We start from the raw sequence: 20284 nt of genomic DNA on the forward strand, positions 1-20284 counted from the left end.
TTTTTTTTTTTTTTTTTTTTTTTTTTTTTTTTTTTTTTTTTTTTTTTTTTTTCCAAAGAATGACATGTCTCTTTTGTAGGGAAAGATCGACTAAATCTAAATCAATAGACTAAATTCCCTAAATACTATAAATCAAATCTCTAATTACGATGTCACAATAGATCTAAATAATAATTCCTAGATACTAGATAACTAAATCTAAATAATAACCCCTAGATATTAGGTAATTAAATTTAAAACAATCAAACCAGATAAATTAGGGAGTTCCGGTACATCCCTTGTTTAATGAGATTACATAAATAACCTTCGACACTCCGTTCAAGATGAGTAATAGATATCAACCATTCTTAGTTTGGATACTAACTCATGAACTAAATAAATATGTCCTAAATTAATGCTAATATATTTGACTAATGGGAAAGTCTTGTCCAGATAATTTTGATTTTCATGATACGAGATTCTTGTTTTTCTGGTCTTTCCTTATATATTTCAATTAGTTTGAGTCTCCTTAAATGGCTTGATGTAGAAGTAAAACCATATTCTTGGTCTCCAGCGGAAGAAATCAAGTACAAAACTCTCTCTGATTTCTAGTTTAGTTAATTAAGAATCACTAGTGTTTCTAATGTGAATTTATTAGCCAAGCGTATAAAATTAGTACATTTTTCCTGTTTTCTTTTCTTGAGGCTAGCAGACCTTTATGATTATGACTGGTGTTAATGAAGGTGTTGAGAGGTCTACTGTAATTTTATTAAGAAACACTAAAAGTTCCAGCTGATGCCCTGTAGCACTTGTTATTGAGCTTCAATTAGTCTGCCTGTAAGCGTTGAGGTCCGGGAGTGATTAAGATTCCTGGTCCTAAAACTTGTAAAGCGATAAAGTATTAGTATGCATTGGAAAATAGCATGCTATTACAAAGGCTTGCTTTTAGTGTCCTCAACTGTGTGCTACTCTACCACTACCCGTTATGCATGGTACACAAATCAATTAGCTATTCTTTTCGACTTAAGTGAATTGGAAATGTTGTATGCTGAATTATGTATTTAAACCACATTATGTATTATGATGCTGGAAGCTTGATGATGTTGCCATATATTGGTTGGTTTTGTACATGTATTAGCTTTTCTTTTAAGGATGTGTATATGGTGCATTAAAGCTTTATTGTTGTACTTGGTAGTTGTTATAGAGTTACTTTTCATCTCTCTATCTGAATTCTAGAAGGTATAGACTGAGGATAATATACCTGTTGGAAAAACTATTATATGAAAGTTAAAGGAATTGGCTCAAATATTCTTGTAAATCTTACCATTTATCGAAGTTCCTAATTCTTGTTATTTTTTTCTTTTGGTTTTCTGTTCCTTCCCCCTTAGTACATGAATTCCTTAACTTACCTGTCAACTGAGTCGTTTGCTTCAATTCCTCGGGAGTTAGTTCCTGATTTGCAAAGAATGCTCTCATCAAATGAGTCTCTCCGGCCAACAGCAATGACGTTCACAGGTAATACAGTTGGGAATTCCATCTAACTGATACATCCTCCTTCAGCTTCAAGGGAAATTATGTTGATTAAGTTGTAACATTGGATATTTGGTACCGTCCACAGAAGTTGGAAAATAGAAACGATTGCACAAATTACATGCTTTTGATAAAATCTAATATGAGATTTGAATTATCCTTTTCATGTTGATTATGCCACTTGTAAGTATGCTTAATGTTAGATCCTTTGTGATTCTGACTAAAGCACCACCCCACAGAAAAAAGCACAATATTAGTCATTTTTCCATTGTTTGTGCTGGTTATAGTCAGTTCAAATCTACATTTATTTGATTTTCTTGCAGATTCCCCATTTTTTCGGGATGACACAAGGCTGCGTGCTATTCGCTTTCTTGACCACATGCTTGTAACTCTTTCCATTTCAACTTTACTGATTTGTGTTTCGCTGAAGTGTTATCCAGCAGTTACTTACAATTACAAAGTAAGGATAGTTGAAATTGGAAATTTGTTACTTTATTATTAATACTTTTCAGGAAAGAGATAACATGCAAAAGTCTGACTTCTTGAAAGCTCTATCTGATATGTGGAAAGATTTTGATTCCCGTATATTGCGCTATAAGGTTTGAGTTCCTCCTGGCATATTTATCTATGAATTTTCTGGTTATTGTCATGCTTTCTGATTTTACATTATAAAATTTTGTTTCTTTTATTAGATACAAAAATTCATTTGACTGAATGAAACATGTTAGGTGACAGAAAACAAGCTAAAGATAATCGTTGTTGGTTGACTAAGTGCCCAGTGGTCAAGGCCCAAGGGGACATGGTGAAAAGCCGTAAACCATGTCTTTGATGCATGGGTTTAAATTATGTGGCCACCACCTACCCAACTCTCTTTTGCCAAATTTTATAGGATTAAAATGGTTGTCCTCTGAGGTAGACGAGACTACACGTAAACTAGTCTAAATGCTTACAATTAAAGGGGGGGAAAAAAAGAAAAAAAAAAAAAAAAAAAAAAAAAAGAACAGGAACAGCCAACGATTTATGATAAACTTCCCCAGTAGAAATGAAGGACGGACTACAGTTGAAAAAACTCTTTGGGATGCTACTACAAAAGGAACCAAAGATACTAGATGCTATTTTTGGAAGCAAAAGTCAGCCTTATCAAAGTAGAACACTAGAATTTGAATCCTCAGTGATGAACAACTAATGGATTGCAATTGTTGCCCCTCCGTTTTTTTTTTTTTTTTTCATAGGTTGAATTATTTGATTACACTTAATAACGCAATTTCCAGCAACGCCCTTGTCTTGGACATGGTGCTTTGATTACTTACAAGTTATCTCAGCTTGCATTCCAATTAGTAATTACTCCACGGAGTAAGAATATAAATAAGTCCATCAAATGCTCACACACATTTATAAGACGAGGAGTTTACTAGTAGTCTTGTGCTTTCCCAACTTAAAATATATATATGTAGTAAAAGAATAGGGATCTCCCATTGAGGGTTTCGTTGTGTCTTTTGCAGGTCCTTCCACCTCTCTGTGCAGAATTACGTAATATGGTTATACAACCTATAATTCTTCCCATGGTATTCACAATAGCAGAGTCTCAGGTACAAAACCTCCATGGTTTCATTATTTATTTATTAATCTTACTAAGGTTGCATGCAAAAGTTGACGTTGAAGTTTACAGAATTGATGGGGGCCCTATGAAGTTTATTAATTTCATGTTATATTCTTGATTTCCATTTTTTTTTTTTTTTTTCCTAATGAGATTTCCTGGCATACTGCAGTTCCACTAAAAATCTGAAGTTGGTAGGTGTATGGTACTAAATATTAATAAAATATAGCATATCTCAATTTGTTCCCAAATGCTAAACATACATATATATGTAGACACACCACACACATTTTTGTTGCTTTCTTTTAAGATGTGCAATTTTCTTTTTCGTAGGTGGACTTGGTAAATACATGTTTGGTTCTGAGTATAACTTAATGATGGATAAATTAAGGATGGTATTGGTTAATTTGTTCCCGTATTTAAACATATATATAGATAGATATAAATACATATACACAAATACATACACAGATATGTGTATAAATGAATATATCACTCATGCATTTTAGTTGCTTTCTTTCAAGTTTGTCCGGTTTTCTTTTTCGTATGTGGACATGGTAAATACATGTTCTGAATATAAACTAGTGATGGTATTGATCAATTTGTTCCCTTATATTAACACACACACACATATATATACATGTTCATGCATGCATGCACACATTCATATCTATATAAATGTATATATGAGTTTTCTAAGATTGTGTTGCTTGAACCTGGACTTCGTAATGCATGGATTTTTTTTTATTATTTACTTATTTATTTTTCTGCATTACTTTTGGGTCTGAGGTTTGTTAAACAAGCCAAGAAGTTGCGACTTCGTCTAGATTGATATGTAGAATCTGGAATTTTTTAGGAATGGATTTAATGACTTGAATCTTGTTGTTGTTCAATTTGTATATTTCAGCTGGACTATATTGTTGCCTTATCTATCCGTCTTATAATAAAAAATAGAGACACTTCATGGTTCATTTACAAGGGAGGAACTGCTGTTTAATTGGCTGACATATTGTTAGCTTCTCTCCTTGGTTGATGCCTTCCTCTTCTCTGTTTTGAGAAATATAATCTTTCATTAATGGGATGAAATGTAAAATATGAAAACTATATACCCCTACATCAAGGAGCTGTACTAAAATCTTTTTTCTATATATAAATGATGGTATGAGTGTGATATGACCCTCCTAAGACCACAATCAGAGGTTCTTATTTTTATCAATTGGAGGGCCTTTTTTTCAGTATATTCCGCTGTTCGTGTATTTACTAGTTAGTTGTGACTTGTTTTATCTTCCATTTCTTCTGCGGTTCATCTATTTACTATTATATTTTTGGAATATAAGATTAATTTCTTAAATCTTGCAGGATAAACATGATTTTGAGCTATCAACTTTGCCATCTCTTGTTCCTGTCCTGAGTACTGCTTCAGGTGACACATTGTTGCTGCTTGTGAAGCGTGCCGATCTTATTATTAACAAGGTAACGTCAAGTAGTTATGCTTTTTGTGAGATGATGCTAGTTGGTAATTTTACATGCTAAAATGTAACTAATTATATATAGTGCTTTAATTCCACATCTATCTTTATTTTATAATACTGTGATGTCAAGGGAGAGAGTGAATAATTTTTTGAGTGTAGAGTGGAACATAAAAGCTTCTTGATACCCCTCGATTATGAGTCATGACCAAGGAAATCGGGAATTAAATCTGAGGAATAGAGACATGGGAAGGTTTCGTGATATAAGGGGGATGGATGCAGAGTCTTTGGTTGAAAAAAGAATGAAGGAAACCATTATCGCAGCTCCAGTGGAAAAGCTCTTCAGGAATACAGGGTGAAAGTTCCTTGCGGCTACAGAAGCTAGTTAACTGTAGGGACCATTTTTGGAGATTTCAAATTATCTGACAGTGGAGATTGGATTGGAGTACAATCCTAATTTAAGTAGCTAGCAGCTACATGAAGGAGATGTGTGTTTAGATGCTTTCTGGTCAGATATTATAAAAAATGCCAAAAATCATTAGGTTAAAACTGGTGAAGGGAAAATCTTTTGGCATATAGGGGAAGAAAGAAATGGAAGTCTTCAATGACCAGGGTGGAGGCGTTAGGAGGAAACCTTGAAATAGCTATTACCAAGATTCAATGTTCACTCTGGAGTCCTTTTTAAAAAAAGAAAAAAAATTATTCCCCAAGATTTAATATTCTCGAGAGAGGCGAAAACAAAAGCCTCAAGAAAAAGTTAACGAGGCAAGAAAGAGATAGACTAAAAGTAGGAATGACCAGAGAAACGTTGATCAAGATCCATACCCTAGCATCTTTTCCCGAAGAGTGATTACTTGATCTCGAAGGATAAAGAAACCATCCCACACCGATCTCCTCTGTATCGATAGAGAGCGACAAGACCCTATGGAGATTGAAGAAGAGAGATCAGGAAAAGACAACACTAAGACTATCAAATGCAACTCTTATTCGAAAGGAAATAGAGACAAGGAAAAAGGATGAACAAAGGTTTATTGCTAACCCAAAGGATTCTCCCAAAAAGAAACTCGTGATCCTTCCTCAACATAACACTTGATAAATTCAGAAAAGGGGGGAACAAGAAGAAAAAGCTTCCCGAAGGTTTTCACTAAGATCCCGAAACTCCCCACCTGAAATCCACTCAGAAGCATGGGAGCCACATGCCCACTCACAATCATTCTATACCCGAAAGTGCAATATTCTAAAAGGATACGCCACAACCTTTTGTCCAAAAGAGCTTTGTTGTGCATTCTCAAGCTCCCAATGCCCAGACTTGCTCGCTCAACAAGCTTCAATACCATCTCCCACTTTACCAAATGGGATCTCCCCCCTTCCACAAAGTTCCTTAGTCTCTGAAGCATTTTACTCATGGTGACTAGGATCCTAAACAAGGACAAGAAGAGTTGAGAATCTCACTTAAGACTGCCCGCATAAGAGTAAGTCTCCCCTCTTGGGAGAAAAAAACCTTCTCGACAACTATTTTAGGAACTTTTCCGATACATAATTCCAAAAAACATGGCTTTTAGGATTACCACTGAAAGGGAGCCCTAAATAAGTAGAAGAGAGCTGGCTAACGTCACATCCCATTGTCATGGCCGATGATGCTAACATGGAAGGACAACTAAATATCTTTTCCTTATCCACCTTAAATCCATTGATCACATTCTTTTCCACTTCTGTCGTCACAAGCCTGATGCCACCACTAAGAGAAAAAGGAAAGGCGATACAGATCATATTGCCAAATTCCCTTTGTTGCATAAATATTGCTTTTAGATCTCCCATTAAGAAAAATAGAGAAATTTGCTGATCTGACACAACTCCACGTCCAAGATCTCCACTTGGTTCTAAAACCCTTCTTCCCGAAACTATATCTAGCAAACTCCAATCCACATGGTCATACGCATTCTTAAAGTCAGTCTTAAAGATCATTTCTTCCTCTTTTCTCTCCTTATAGTCCTTGATGGCTTCATTAGCAATAAGAACTTGATCCAATCCAAAGTTCTCTGCCGTACAATAAAAGCTCCATAAGAACTAGAGATAGTACTAGGAAGCACTCACCACAATCTATCAGCTAAGGTCTTAGCAATAATCTTATACAAACTTGCTACAAGGCTCATGGGTCTAATATCTTTTACCTTGTTTTCTCTTTCTTAGGAATGAGACACACGTAGGTTTCATTCTTTCTAGAATCAATACCCCTCTCATGAAACTCACAGAAAACCTTCCACAAGACCTCCTTAATGCTATCCCAACAATCCTAAAAGAAGGCTATAGTGAAGCCGTCAGGACCAAGCCTAAAACCACCAAGTTAGGGGAGTTCGGTGAAGGACGAAAAATTGAACAAATGAATTTGAAGTGCTCACCAAGGATGTTGACGTTGCTGATCTTCGAAGGGAGTGGTTCTCATGTATATATGTTTTCAGACCGAGTTTTTTACGAAGTTAACCATTTGATGGAAACAGCCAAGATGGAAGCAATTTCTCTGTGCATGACAGGCAATGTGCTAGCTTGGTTCTGATGAATCGAGAAGAGGAATTGGCATATTGTTGGGAGGAATTTAGGTAGACATTTATTAAATGATTCCAGTTGCATGGGAGGGGCTCCATATATGAATGCTTTTCATCCCTCTGTTAAGATTTTCATCCCTCTGTTAAGAAACAAGTGTGTGAGAGCGTATCAAGCAATTTGAGGTGTTGGTTGGTTGCACTGTTGAACTGTTACGTGAAGCTCCAGGTCTTGAAATTGGTGGACTTTGGCCAATAATCAAGGAAGTGACCCTCAAAGCAAGGGAGATATACTTCAAGAGGGAGGCCATGGAGGTGGGAGCTCTTTTGAACCTAGCCTTTCACCCAAACAAATTCATATAATTAAAAAAATATACCTTGTCCGTTTGGAAGAAAAGTGATGTGATGGGGGTTAGCTTTGGGACTGGTTTGGAAGGCTACAACAAAACTACTAGGGAGAAAGGATTGCATTTTGGCACAAGGATAAATATTGTCGCGAATGACTTCTTTTTAACAAGAGAACCAAGGTGCTTAAGGAGCCCATGATGTGATGGAAGTTGTTGTATTGTCACTTAGTTTGGCTGTAGGGATCTTGTTGCGGCGGACAATGAAACTGAAAGGAAAAGCACAAGAGAACTTGATGCTGGTCGTGGGGGGACTATGCATGAATTCATACTAGGTCTCAGTATTCAAGAAATCTTGGTATCTTATTTCAACTTATAACTGTTCTGTACAATTTAATCTTTGAAAATGTTTGCATGAATTTGTTTCATTGTGGACACTTGAATAACATTTACTACATTTGGCTGATTTTTCAGCCATCAGTTTATGTATTCCTTTTCCCTCCTTTGTTTTTCAATTCTATTTGATAGCATGTTCAAGGGCAACTTTTCTCATTCAACCAGTCTGACATTTTTGTAGACCAATCAAGAAGCATTAATAACAAGTGTCCTGCCATTGATTATTCGGGCTTATGATGATAATGATGCTCGCATACAAGAGGAAGGTCTGAGAAAATCAGTTTCCCTTGCCAAGCAACTTGATACACAGGTGAGAGCTCCATATCTTGTGTTTATAATCGCTTTCTAGTTTATCCCTCAAACCCCCCTTACTTTTCATGAAGGTGGGATAGTTAGTCTGCAAATGCATCAGAGAAGTGATGCTAGATGTAAAAATACTTTGTTAGCTGTCTCTCTCTTTTCTTTATTTATTTATTTTTCTCGAAGCCTTTTTTAATTAAGAAACAGTAGTTTTAGGTTGTCTCAACAAGTTTCAAACTATCAAATATTATCTTTTTTGACCTTTCTTATGGTGTGCACCACCCTTGTATTCACATTTACTTAAATTGTCGTGTTCTTACAGTTAGTGAAACAAACAATTTTGCCTCGTGTTCACACCTTAGCTCTAAAGACGACAGTTGCTGCGGTAAGTATGTTTTTGCAATTCTATGTGAATCTTCGTTCTTTGAAGCTCTTTACTATTTGTTTGATGTCTTGTCATCTGTTTTGTAATTCTTCCCTTCTAATGAAAGTAAAGTACCATAAATGTGTGTATATATACAATTTAGTTCTGGTTCGGTCAAGTTATTAGTTTTCAGTGCGCCAATCTTTTATCCCTACGAGAATTGGCACTTTTTCTGCTCAATTTTGTGATGTGTTTTACATATGTAAAAATGTGAGTGGTAATTTGGGCTTTCCTTCCTACGTACAGGTCAGAGTCAATGCTTTGCTCTGCTTTGGAGAATTGGTTCCGACGCTTGATAAACATGCAGTTCTAGAAATCTTGCAAACAATTCAACGTTGTACAGCTGTTGACCGTTCTGCTCCTACTCTCATGTGTACCCTTGGGGTTGCAAATTCAATCCTTAAGCAGGTACTTACCATATCTAGTTCAACCTGTTTTTGGAAGGATACTGCTGCAAAAGATTTTTGTGCACTACTACTTGAACCAATTTGCCTTCTGACACTCATTTTGTCAGTATGGAATTGAATTTGTTGCGGAGCATGTTCTTCCTTTACTCGCACCTCTTCTTACAGCCCAACAATTAAATGTTCAGCAGTTTGCTAAATATATGCTTTTTGTCAAGGACATTCTCAGGTAATATTGTTAACCACTACAACCAAAATCTGTATGCATGATTGAGGGCACGCACGTTAATGTAGCTTCATCCTTTTGGAGAGGTTACTCTTAGCAGTATATTTCTGATTCTAACGATATTTATCCATCACAGGAAAATAGAAGAGAAAAGAGGAGTCACTGTTTCTGATTCTGGAGTATCAGGAATAAAACCCTCTCTGAATTCTAATGGCTCACAGTCACAATCATCAAGCACAGCAAGTGATGTCTCGGTTCCAACAATAAAAAGTCGACCTGCTTGGGACGAAGATTGGGGCCCGACTTCTAAGACACCTGCATCCTCACAAAGTTCTACTGGCAATGTCTTGTCTGCTCCTGTTGTTCTTAGTGGTCAATCCATAGCTGGAAACTCTATACAAACAAATTCTGTTGTGACGACATCTCTGTCTAGTAATCAAACTGTTGCATCCTGTCTTCCAGTTGATATTGAATGGCCTCCTCAGAACTCTACCAGTAGTACACCCATAATAGCTGATTCTGGGATGCAAGCAACTACAGGATCATCATCCACTTCAAGCTTGGATGGCGAGGACCCTTTTGCTGACTGGCCCCCACGTCCTAGTGGATCATTAGCAGGTGCATCAGGAGCTTCGAACAACGGAGTGGTCGGACCATCCAAGAACAAATATGGAACTGGTTCATCCATGACTACACCGAACAGTTTGAACTTTCAAACAAACGACAGTGCTAGTTGGACCCTCAACAACCAAAATACTAGTGAACCAATGATACAAAATCATGGAACTTCGACTTTCAATTCAAGCAGTCCGGGGAGTGGAGGCATCAATTCCCTAAATTCTATTGGATTCCAGAAGCAAAATCAGGGAATACCATCCCAGCTTACTTATGATGCCGACAAGAAATCCACTGATCTTGGATCCATATTTGCGCCAAGTAAGAGTGATCATAATATTGCACCTAGACTTGCCCCACCCCCCACAACTGCTATTGGTAGAGGAAGAGGAAGAGGGAGGGGGGTTTCCTCAACACTTCGTTCTACTCAAAACAAATCATCATCTGGGCAACCTCCCCTGATGGATTTGCTGTAGTGGGTGGATTCTCTGTATCAGAAATATTTGGAAGATACAGATTGCCTTTTGTAGATTTTCGATCTTGTGGCACCCAGAGATGGATCTGAGGAACTGCATATCAGGTTTGAGAGTATATTGTTTTGACCCTTGCAAGTAAAGCGTGAGTTGGGTATGCGAGTTGATTTTTGGTAAATGCATTTTTTTCTGTTTATAATCAAAATTTGAACTAGTTTATATTGGAAATTTTGTATGCCTATCAAAGTGTATTATTCACTCATATATAAGTTCCACTCCCAGTTTGTGACTAGTTTTTGAATGACAATAAAGGAAGTTGATTCATGTCTCCCCAATGCTTCATAAGGGTTTTATGCCTCTTCAGTTATCTCTCTCCCTCGTTTTGTCAATTGATATCACATATGATGCCATTTCTTCAACCCACTCATCGTGTTCTTCCTATGCTCCATTCAAAGTTCAAATAGTTCATATATTCTACCAAAACTAGCCTACCAGGATATGATTCTTGTACTAACTCTTTCACGACTCGGTTAGTGTACAAGTGAATCATATCATTCTTGATGACTTGATTTGGTTGAACTTGTAATTTTCAGGACTTACTAGCTTCCCATATTACTAAATTCACAACCGATTTTTAGATTTTATGTTTAATAATTTCTAGTTTTTATTTTAGTTCATTTTGGTCCCTGTACTTTTGAAATTTTATTTTGGTCTATAAATTTTTAAGTTTGATTCATTTTGATGTCTGAACTTTAAAAAAGTTATCAATTTATCTCTATTTGTAAAATTTAAGCGCAGATTTTATACATCATTGAAATCCTTTCGTACAAATCAATGTCTACATTTCAAAAAAAAAAATGCATTTAGTAAAGTTTCATGCTTAAATTATGATCGAAAAAAATGAACTAAATTGACCCATTTTCAAAAGTAGAACATAAATATGGTCATTTCAACATTGAAGTCATAATTAAGCGTAAATGGAAGTACATGCATCGCATAATTCATACAGATATCAAAATTTAACAACATATAAATAAGACTATAGAGTACATTTTATTCATGCAACAACAATTGCATTCAACTAAATTTGTAGGTCTTCCAACAATAAATTCACTTCCAGTAAATGCTTAACTCGATGTTCCTAAACTTTCGTGACAAGCTCAACTTCAAACATGATTTAATTTCACCAATATCATTCCATGCGTTAAAATTATTAAACTTAGAGATCATTCTCATTCACGAGAGATAATATTAGTTATTTATTTTAAGTTAAAGCCTAAATAGTGATAAATAACTTTGGCTAAAATAGTAACCAAATTGACCTTTGTTAGCCTAAATTAGATTCAAAACGCTTTTGAGACAAGCCATCCATGCAAAGCAGTATCGGTTTAGGTAAATCCTGTCAATACAAAACAAGCCATCGATACAAAGCAGCATCGACTTAGGTGAATCTCGTCGATACAAAACAGCGTGGACAGAACCAACCTCTATTGTCACTATAACAAAACGCATCGACAAACAAAATTTCTACCTACAAAAGGTCACCCAAGAAGGTTTTCTCTATGGCCCTTCCCAACAACTTTTTTTGCTTTTCCCATCTCTTTGTGGCATTGAAGAAACCCTAAATTATTGTACCAATAATTAAGAATCTTAATATATTATTCTAAAAGAGTTCAAAGAAGTGGGGATAATAAATCCAAAGATACAATAAACTCAACAAAAATATGACATCTAAAGAGCCCAACGTGAACAATCTTCTATTGGAGTTCGAGTTTGAGTTCATCCTTCCACTTTAGCAACCATTCTTGGCATCGATCTTAGGACGATGACCTTTCTCAACATCGTAATAAAGTTTAGCAACCATTCTTGGCAACGTGAACAATCTTAGGACGATCTTAGCAACCATTCTTTAGCAACCACTTTAGCAACCATGCTCTAAAACGTTTATACTTACCCCAACAATTTGGAATTAAATTAATAGATGATCCTCGTTCCACTGCTGTTACTGCACAACAACACGCCTCGGTTCGGATAGGCGACAAAGGCTAGGAACTAACTTCTTCTTCTCTGCACTCTGCACAACTTTGAAGGTATTAGCTTTGCCCACCAATGGTGACTCGAGTAACTTACTTTCTGAGACCTGATAATCGAAAATCCCTTGGCTATCTCATTGAAGGCTATCTATGAACATAAAAGACTTGCACGAAAAAGTTTCCTAGAGCTTCATACTTGCAGATCCTTTTACCATCCGCCATATCAACTACCAATAGTCCCCACAAGAGCAACGCCCATCTTTGAAATGATGGAAACGAACCGAATCTCTAAGAATTATCTCTCTTTTCTCGATTATCGAGAAGAGCTTCATCGCCATGTGGCAATCTAAACAAATCCTCAGGTTCTTCATCACTCTCACTGGAGCTGAGTCTGGCAAATGGATAATCCCAAAAGCCACAGCCAACTTTTCACTGTGATAGTTCACCAACACATTGGTCATGGATTCATACTCAATTTTGTAATCAAATTCATCCTTCATCAAATCTAAACTCTTAGTCTTTGCTAACATTTCGTCCAACTTCGCATAAATCAGTTCACTATTTTTGTGAGAGCGATCACCTGAAACAAATGAGTACATTTGATCTCCTACTTGTATCCAGCTTAGACCAGGTTCTTTTTTAATTCTCCGATCTTCCATTAACTTCCTGACTTTTAAGGCATCTTGCTTGTTTCCAGCATCCATATAAATGTTATAGAGAAGCACATAAGATGCAGATGCCAAAGGTTCAAGCTCAATTACTTTCTCTGCAACACGTTTTGCAGTGAATGTATCCTTGTGAATCCTGCAAGCACTTAGTAGAGCTCGCCACATCACTGGTTCGTGCTCGAAACCTAAGTCCAAAATTAAACTCTCTGCATCGACCAACCTTCCAGCTCGACCAAGAAGATCAACAACACAGGCACAATGCTTGACATGACTCGTCATAATGTGATCTTTCTTCATAGTATCAAAGTACCTGTCGCCAGCAAAACCGGACGGATGGATTATATAGAAACATATTCAAGCATAAGACTGAGACAGACCGTCTAAAACAGCAGACGGCTAAAGAGCTCTTCACATTTTTTTAATCGAAAAGTTACCATATAACATAGCATTTAGGATTGAATTTAAGGGAAAATGGCCAAAAGAAAACCGCAAAAAAAGGTTGCTTGAGAAGTCGAACATCAAAACTAAAAACTAAAAGGAGTACAAGGCAGAAGTATACACCTCCAAACCCTGTTTAAGCCTTGAGGGAGCAGAGACGGAAAAATAAATAAATAAATAACAGCCCAAATAGTAAATGCTGACATAAAATTATTATAGGGTCAAGTGATTTTGGATTAGGCTAATGCCTTCACAACACCTGTCATAATCTCTTTCAACATGTAAAAATTTGGTATTGAATGACAAGTAGAGATTCATGACTCACCTTAATCCTTCTTCAACAAGCCCTCTGTGACTACATGCGATTAGAACTCCAAGGAAGGCAAAGTGGTTAGGCTCAATTCCACAACTCTTCATCAGGTCAAAGAATCTCAAAGCCTCGATTGCATGCCCATGCTGTGCATTGCTGCAAATTATCGTTGACCAAGACACAACATCAGGATTTTCCATTTGTTGAAAGGTTAGATTGGCTGAATATAGATCTCCAGACTTGGCATACATCCAAATCTGTGAGTTCTGAAAGATGGTGTATCTCGAGATGCCAATTTTATTTGCATAACCCTGGATTTGTTCTCCAGATCTTAACATGCCCATATTTGCACAAGCACTCAAGATCGTGGACAAAATGAACTCGTCAGGTTTCTCTTTGGATGCCAAAAGTTCATAGAACAAAGCCAATGCACGTTCAAATTCTCCCTTTTGAAGGTAACCAACAATCATGGCAGTAATCGGGACTATAGTCAAATTATGAATAGAGTTAAAACATGAAAAAGCATCCTTTATTGAGCCTAACAAAAAATACAAATCAATAAGAACACTTCCAATGTACTCATCCGACTGAAGGCCATTCTTGCATATTAACGCATGAATTTGCTTTGCAAATTCAAAATCCTCAACAGCAATACAAGCTTTAAGTAAGCTTGAGTATGTAAACATGGACGGTTTTATTCCACAGCTTTTCATCTCAAAGAAGAGATTGAGGGCTTTGTACGCACATTTATCTTCAATTTTCTCTTGTTGGAGCAAACCAGCCATCATTGCATTATACATCACAACATTTTTGTCCACCATTTGGTCAAAGATTTGAATAGCATCATCCAAACTTCCAGTTTTTGCATACATATCAAGCAATGCAGTCCCAACAACAACGTCCAGATGTAGGCCAAGTTTGATTGTGAGGCCATGAAGCATTGTCCCAAATATTTTTGAACCATTGAAGTTTGAGCTACAAGCCTTCAGGGCACTTCCTAGAGTATAAGTATTCAATGTCAATCCAGACTGATGCATTTTCATCATAATTGTCAATAGCTCTTCATATTTTCCATTTTGTGCATAACCAGCAATCAACGAATTCCAAGAAACACCATCTAAATTATTAGCATGGTCAAACAACATCCTTGCATGATCAACCTGGTTGCATTTTGAATACATGTCAATAAGGGAATTGGTCAGAACAACTTGGGAGCCTAACCCACTAACTAAAATTAACCCATGAACCATCTTACCCGCATAAAGATCCCCACTTTGACTACATGCTGTAAGAGGGCCTGCACAAGTGTACTTATCAAGTTTCAAACCAAGTCTTCTTGCTTTATTAAACAAAATCATGGCCTTGTCAAGGGTTCCTATCTGGATATATCCAGAAATCAAAGAGTTGAAAGTTATGATGTTTGGTTTTGGCATTTTATTAAACAATTTGTCAGCAGAATGTATATCCCCACATTTGCAGTACATGTTAAGAAGATTGTTCTGCAAAAATAGGCAAGGCTTGAAAAAAGTTTTGATCATGTGGGCATGAACAAGTTTGCCATGGTTCAAGTTCCCAGTTTTAGTAGCTGATTGAACCAGCTTAACATAGTCTGCAGATTCTAAAAGGAAAGTCAAAGAATATGGTGGACAAACTTGTGATGGGCCCAATGAGTTCAACTCCGAAGTGGCAAAAGACTCTATCCGTTGTCTACTGAAAACAGGAAGCATGGGGAACATAGAGGTACAGGAAAGAAAACTGAATCTCCAAACAAATGGTTTCTGAGGCAACATTGTTTCATATTGCTAAATAACTAAACCTGTACAGAGTTTCAAGTGAGATTTAAAAGAGGGATAATCTATTGTGAATGAACTGAATAGAACAGCTAACTCTACCAAAAAGTCTTCCTCGACCCTGCATGTTAACCAATTGAGTAGTCAACAAATGAGGAAATACTATTAGAACTGTTGATTAGCTAGCACAACACATGCATAATAATTGAAAATAAAAATAGATCATATCAACTAATTAGAATCAGGAGTTTGATACCTAAGCAGCAAAACAAAAATTAATCAACTTTAGAAAAGAAAAAAAAAAATTCCCTTCTTCAGCTAGGTAGCTATGTAGATAGCGATAGATCCCAAACTACAAAAATTTATACACGTAAAAAGGGAAAGACAGGGACCAAGTGATGCAATTAATTGAGAGTGAGATGAGGTTGCCCTTCGAGAGAAGGGTGTTGTATTGTTGTGGGGCCACTTCATACAGTTAGTTATATTTGTGTCAGTTAGTCAGAGGAGTATTTAAAGGCTGTCTACGAAGGGAGAAGGCATCTTTTTGGCATTTGGCTTAATTGTAGCTTTTGTTGGGCATTTTGGAGAGGGAGGAGTTCTCAAAATTCCCTTGACGATTGCCAAAAAAAGTTAATATATGTATTTGAGGTTTATCACTTTGGTATCACAACCCCTTTCCTACGAAGTGGCAGCCTTGGAAGAAAGGAATTCAACAATGCATATTGGAATGGAAGAGCGTCTTGATCAGTGATTTGACATGATTCGGTGATTTTTTTTAGAACCAATTGAGCGAAGAGGATAAGATCACTAGAGAATTTGCAGAAATCAATGAAGGACTTGGTCGGACAATGGATCAAAAGTTAGTGCAAGCACATGAGATTTGGTCAAGAAGACAAGAAACTATTCTCCTAAGAACTCCTGCGTGGTCATGCAAAGTCCCTCTGTTTGATATGCGTACGAGGAAGTTGGAGATTCCGATCTTTAAAGGAGAAGATGAAGAAGACCCCTAGAGTTGGCTACATTGAGTAGAGAGATACTTTGTTGTAAATCAATTAAGGGAGAAGGATAAACTGGATGCAGTGGTTTTGTGCTTAGAGGAAGAAACTCTCGATTGGAACCAATGGGAAGATGCAAGCATGCAGGTTAGAAATGAGTCCTAATCCAAGCCCTAAATCCACATCTGCTACAGGGAACTTGGGTCAAGCAGCTTGAACCATATTGTGAAGTCCAACCCAAAATTTAAATGCGAGCACTTCAACGAATTCAAACATATCTTCAATCCCTATGAATGAATTGTACGACCCTACAATATTTTCAAAAATAGATCTCAAGTTGGATTATCATCTGATTCGGGTTTCTTCAAAGGACATTCCAAAAACAGCTTTTCGTACTTATGGGGATCACTACAGTTTTTGGTGAAGTCATTTGGTCACTGGAACGCTCTGTCAACATTCCAATCAACTATGAATAATTTGTTTCTGCCATATTTGAGGAAATCTGTGATAGTCCTCTGTGATGATATCCTCATCTATAGCCCAATAGTGAGTTCACACAACTTTCACCTTGCTACTGTGTTTGAGAGAATAACGAATCAGATGGTGGCTAGTGTTACGGAAGTTTGAATAGAGTACTTGGGTCACTTAGTGTCATCAAAGAGAGTAGCAGTCGATTCGTTTAAATTAGAGGCCATGGAGAAATGGCAAACGCCCATAAACATAATATAGTCACAGGGATTCCTTGGTTTAACAGGGTATTATCAAAAAATCTGTGACCAATTATGGAACTCTAACCTTTCGTTTGATACAGTAGTCGAAGAAGGATAATTTTAGTAGGAATGCAGCCGCCCAGCAGGCCTATGATGCAGCAGTGGGAAACCATTTTTAGAATATAGGTCACTTTAACAATATGCTCTGTTGTACATAAAGCTCAAAGAGGCAATGTTGTCCTACTTAGAATCAATGATGAAAAACTTTGCTACAATTCTCCGTTTCTTGGGACAAGGTACATCAGGTGGCATAAAGGTGAGTTTGTACAAAGACTTCCAACATTGGCACATTCTAAAAAATCTCAATTCATCTTCAACAACACACCCTTCCCACAGAAGAGCTGTATGTTGGATGATGTCCATCGAAGTCCTTGAATTTCCCAGATAATAGATTGCTAAAATGTTTCATATGGAAAGAATCCTAGAAGCTCAAAACGAAACCAAAAGCTATATCCCATCACCTAGAGCTATTTATTGGTTAATCTGAGGGGGAGAATTTCAATTTTGAAAAAAGACTCAAGGACTCCTTCCCAACTAACATACATTGAAGAGAGAAGCTTGAATACTCATGGTCGAAGAATCAAGGCAATTTCAGCAGATACCATAACGATATACAAACGATGAAGGCCTCAATTGAAAGCGACTGTTATTTTTTATGATTATTATTATGCAATTCGGCTGTTGTTATTAAAAATAAATAGATCAAAATAACTCCTCCATTCATTCATAAGACAAATCCTAATTTATGACTTCCAAGTGAGAAAAGACAGAGATGGAGATGGGGAGAATACCAGTTACAACAACAGAGTAGAAAATCAGAGCAAAGCCGCAAGGAGGAAGCCTGCGACTACACGAGCGGAAGAAAGACGGCGGTGGCAGCAGCGGCGGCGGCGACACTGAGGAGCTGAAAGGGAGAAGGTGGAGCATGTGGAGGCAGAAGAATTTGAACCCATGTTTCTCATCAATTGTAGTTTGGGACTTGCTTATTTTCATTTACCCTAAATTCTTTTTTTCGATTTAAATTACAATTTTTTTTTATCCTATTTGATTATTATGTACTTTTATAAATATTTAATAGATATCTATTTATATAATAAATTATGAACTAATATATTTATTAATATATAGATTTGAGTTTTATTTAATGAAACCTCACTTTTTTTTTTCTTCTTTTTTTTTTTTATATTTAGTAAATTATTAAATAATCGAATAAATTTAAATTTAAAGGTCGAGCCAAGAATAATAGTTTCTATTGATGATGAAAGTCCCACGTCAGCTAATTTAGGAAATGTTCATGTATTTATAATTAAAAAATATTTTCTCTATCTGTTGGGGAGCCCAAAGCAAAGCCATGAGAGCTTATACTCAAAGTAGACAATATGGAGAGTCGTGTTCATCTAACTTGATATCATGTGTGTTTGGCGTCATGTGGGTTGCTTATTTAGAACGTGTAGGAATTGGTCTGAGCAAAAATGGTAAACCATAATGATACGTGGAAATCACTACAAGGCAAAAATATTGTTTGAGATTCGAATCACTCCACAAGCAAGATTGATTATGTCGAGTTTGAATGATTCTACATGCAATAATGAAATACAATAACTCTAAATTGTAATCCACCCAAAATTTATAACAATCAAACTTCATTCCTCTTCAATGTGGCATGAATTGCAACATCTTTACATGATTGATGTCTCTTGATTCATATCACATAACCCTCAAAATCGAGCTCAATTTAATTTTGAAGTTTTCGAATTTCATTTTCACTCGATAAGTATCTCCCACCTCATTCCTTTAAATATATATTATATCGTATGATGTTTGGTTCAATTAATCCGTTACGAGCGAATTAATTAATTAAATTAAGCTTGAGTTCCACGCCATCAAAAAGGGCAAAACGAAGCAAATGATTGATGCGGCAAATTGAATCAAATAAAAAAGTTTTGACACTAATTGCAAATGTGTTTGGTCTTCATGCACCCAATGCCTTTACCCACAATCAAATTATTTTCAAAGATACTTCGTTTGAAATTCTTATCCACACGAACGTCTACTATATTATGCGTTAGATCATTGAACGACCGTCCCCCACAATATATAATTGTAGGTATGAAATACAATTTTCAGTAACGAACGATTCAACTTCTAAAAATAACTTCGCTGCATGTTTTGGTGTCAAAAGTTAATAGAGAATCTATTCTCTTAAAAAAAAAATGATCTTGGAGATTGTATAATGCTTACTCTAAAACTATTTGTTTATACAAATCTCGTGTGGGGCTAATAGTTTGAATTACCCATCTCATGGAAAACCCTTTTGGCTCCGGTTAGCCCTATCCCCTCGTAAGGGTATTTTAGTGATAGGTTCTATAGTAACTGGATGATCCTATTTGGTCAAATACCTAGCAACAAACTCCTATATTCTTTTCAGTATTTCTGAACAAGTTCTCAGATAACAACCCTAGGATTTTCTTTCCGATCATGACCTTGATACGAAGCCCGAGCTTCTAACTATGGATATGATGCCAGAAATAGACGGAGAACGGGAGAACGTTGGAAAGTAGTAAAAAATATGAGGGGCAAATTTGGAATATGGAAAAAGCCTCAAAATTTGGAAGATTTGTAGTGAATTATTTGGACAAATCCACACTTTTGGCTGATTATCACTTCATTCCAATGCTTTTCTCTAAGATTGTGAATATACTCAATTTGTCTGTCTCGCATGCCCTAACCCTAATTATTTCTAATTTTATTTTTTAAATTAAACTCGTAAATTTATTTATTTTGTGATCGATATTTTAAGTTAATTTTAAAAATTAAAAATTAAAAGTAGAAAGTAATTTTTATTTTTAAATTAAATTAACTAATAATAATTAATATGATAAACTATTAAGACATTAAGACATTCGTTCGATCAATATTATTTATTTATATAAAATTCTAATATAAAAAAAAAAAAAAAAAAAAAAAAAAAAAAAAAAAAAAA

At 36.1% G+C, this 20284-nt stretch overlaps 2 protein-coding genes across 11 annotated transcripts in view; one reads left to right on the top strand and one right to left on the bottom strand.

Annotated features, from left to right (window-relative positions):
- Positions 1–10627, top strand: part of LOC111438867 (SCY1-like protein 2) — a 19228-nt gene extending 8601 nt beyond the window's left edge. For all 8 annotated transcript variants that reach the window (XM_023076681.1, XM_023076682.1, XM_023076683.1 and 5 more), the window contains 10 exons: positions 1368–1494; positions 1833–1894; positions 2022–2108; positions 3012–3098; positions 4466–4579; positions 8037–8165; positions 8478–8540; positions 8826–8987; positions 9094–9212; positions 9346–10627. In XM_023076681.1, coding sequence (XP_022932449.1) covers positions 1368–1494; positions 1833–1894; positions 2022–2108; positions 3012–3098; positions 4466–4579; positions 8037–8165; positions 8478–8540; positions 8826–8987; positions 9094–9212; positions 9346–10300 — 1905 coding nt within the window. In that variant the 3' untranslated portion in view covers positions 10301–10627. The remainder of the gene's footprint in view (positions 1–1367; positions 1495–1832; positions 1895–2021; positions 2109–3011; positions 3099–4465; positions 4580–8036; positions 8166–8477; positions 8541–8825; positions 8988–9093; positions 9213–9345) is intronic.
- A 1311-nt stretch (positions 10628–11938) lies between these two features.
- LOC111438902 (pentatricopeptide repeat-containing protein At3g13880) lies at positions 11939–18225 on the bottom strand. 3 transcript variants are annotated; one of them, XR_002709731.1, is made up of 4 exons: positions 18093–18225; positions 13762–15657; positions 12215–13308; positions 11939–12162 (listed from the first exon to the last, which is right to left on the bottom strand). XR_002709731.1 is itself a non-coding variant. In XM_023076731.1 (4 exons), the coding sequence occupies exons 3-4, from the start codon at positions 15102–15104 to the stop codon at positions 12558–12560; spliced, it is 2094 nt and encodes a 697-aa protein (XP_022932499.1). In that variant the 5' UTR covers positions 15105–15125; positions 15639–15657; positions 18093–18181; the 3' UTR covers positions 11939–12557. The 3 variants fall into 3 exon arrangements, 2 of the variants coding, with proteins under 2 accessions (XP_022932499.1, XP_022932498.1); XM_023076731.1 differs by having other exon boundaries at positions 11939–13308; positions 13762–15125; positions 15639–15657; positions 18093–18181; XM_023076730.1 differs by having other exon boundaries at positions 11939–13308.
- Between the last annotated feature and the right edge of the window lie 2059 nt (positions 18226–20284).

This window comes from Cucurbita moschata, unplaced genomic scaffold, assembly GCF_002738365.1.
Source record: "Cucurbita moschata cultivar Rifu unplaced genomic scaffold, Cmos_1.0 Cmo_Scf00083, whole genome shotgun sequence".
In the NCBI taxonomy this organism is placed as follows: Eukaryota; Viridiplantae; Streptophyta; class Magnoliopsida; order Cucurbitales; family Cucurbitaceae; genus Cucurbita; species Cucurbita moschata.

Bases quoted from the DNA above. Each gene is read 5' to 3' on its own strand.
- LOC111438902 (XM_023076730.1), bottom strand. From the start codon at position 15,536: ATGTTGCCTCAGAAACCATTTGTTTGGAGATTCAGTTTTCTTTCCTGT. The intron at 13,309-13,761 runs GTGAGTCATGAA...TGCTGGCGACAG, and splicing joins CTTGTTGAAGAAGGATTAAG to GTACTTTGATACTATGAAGA.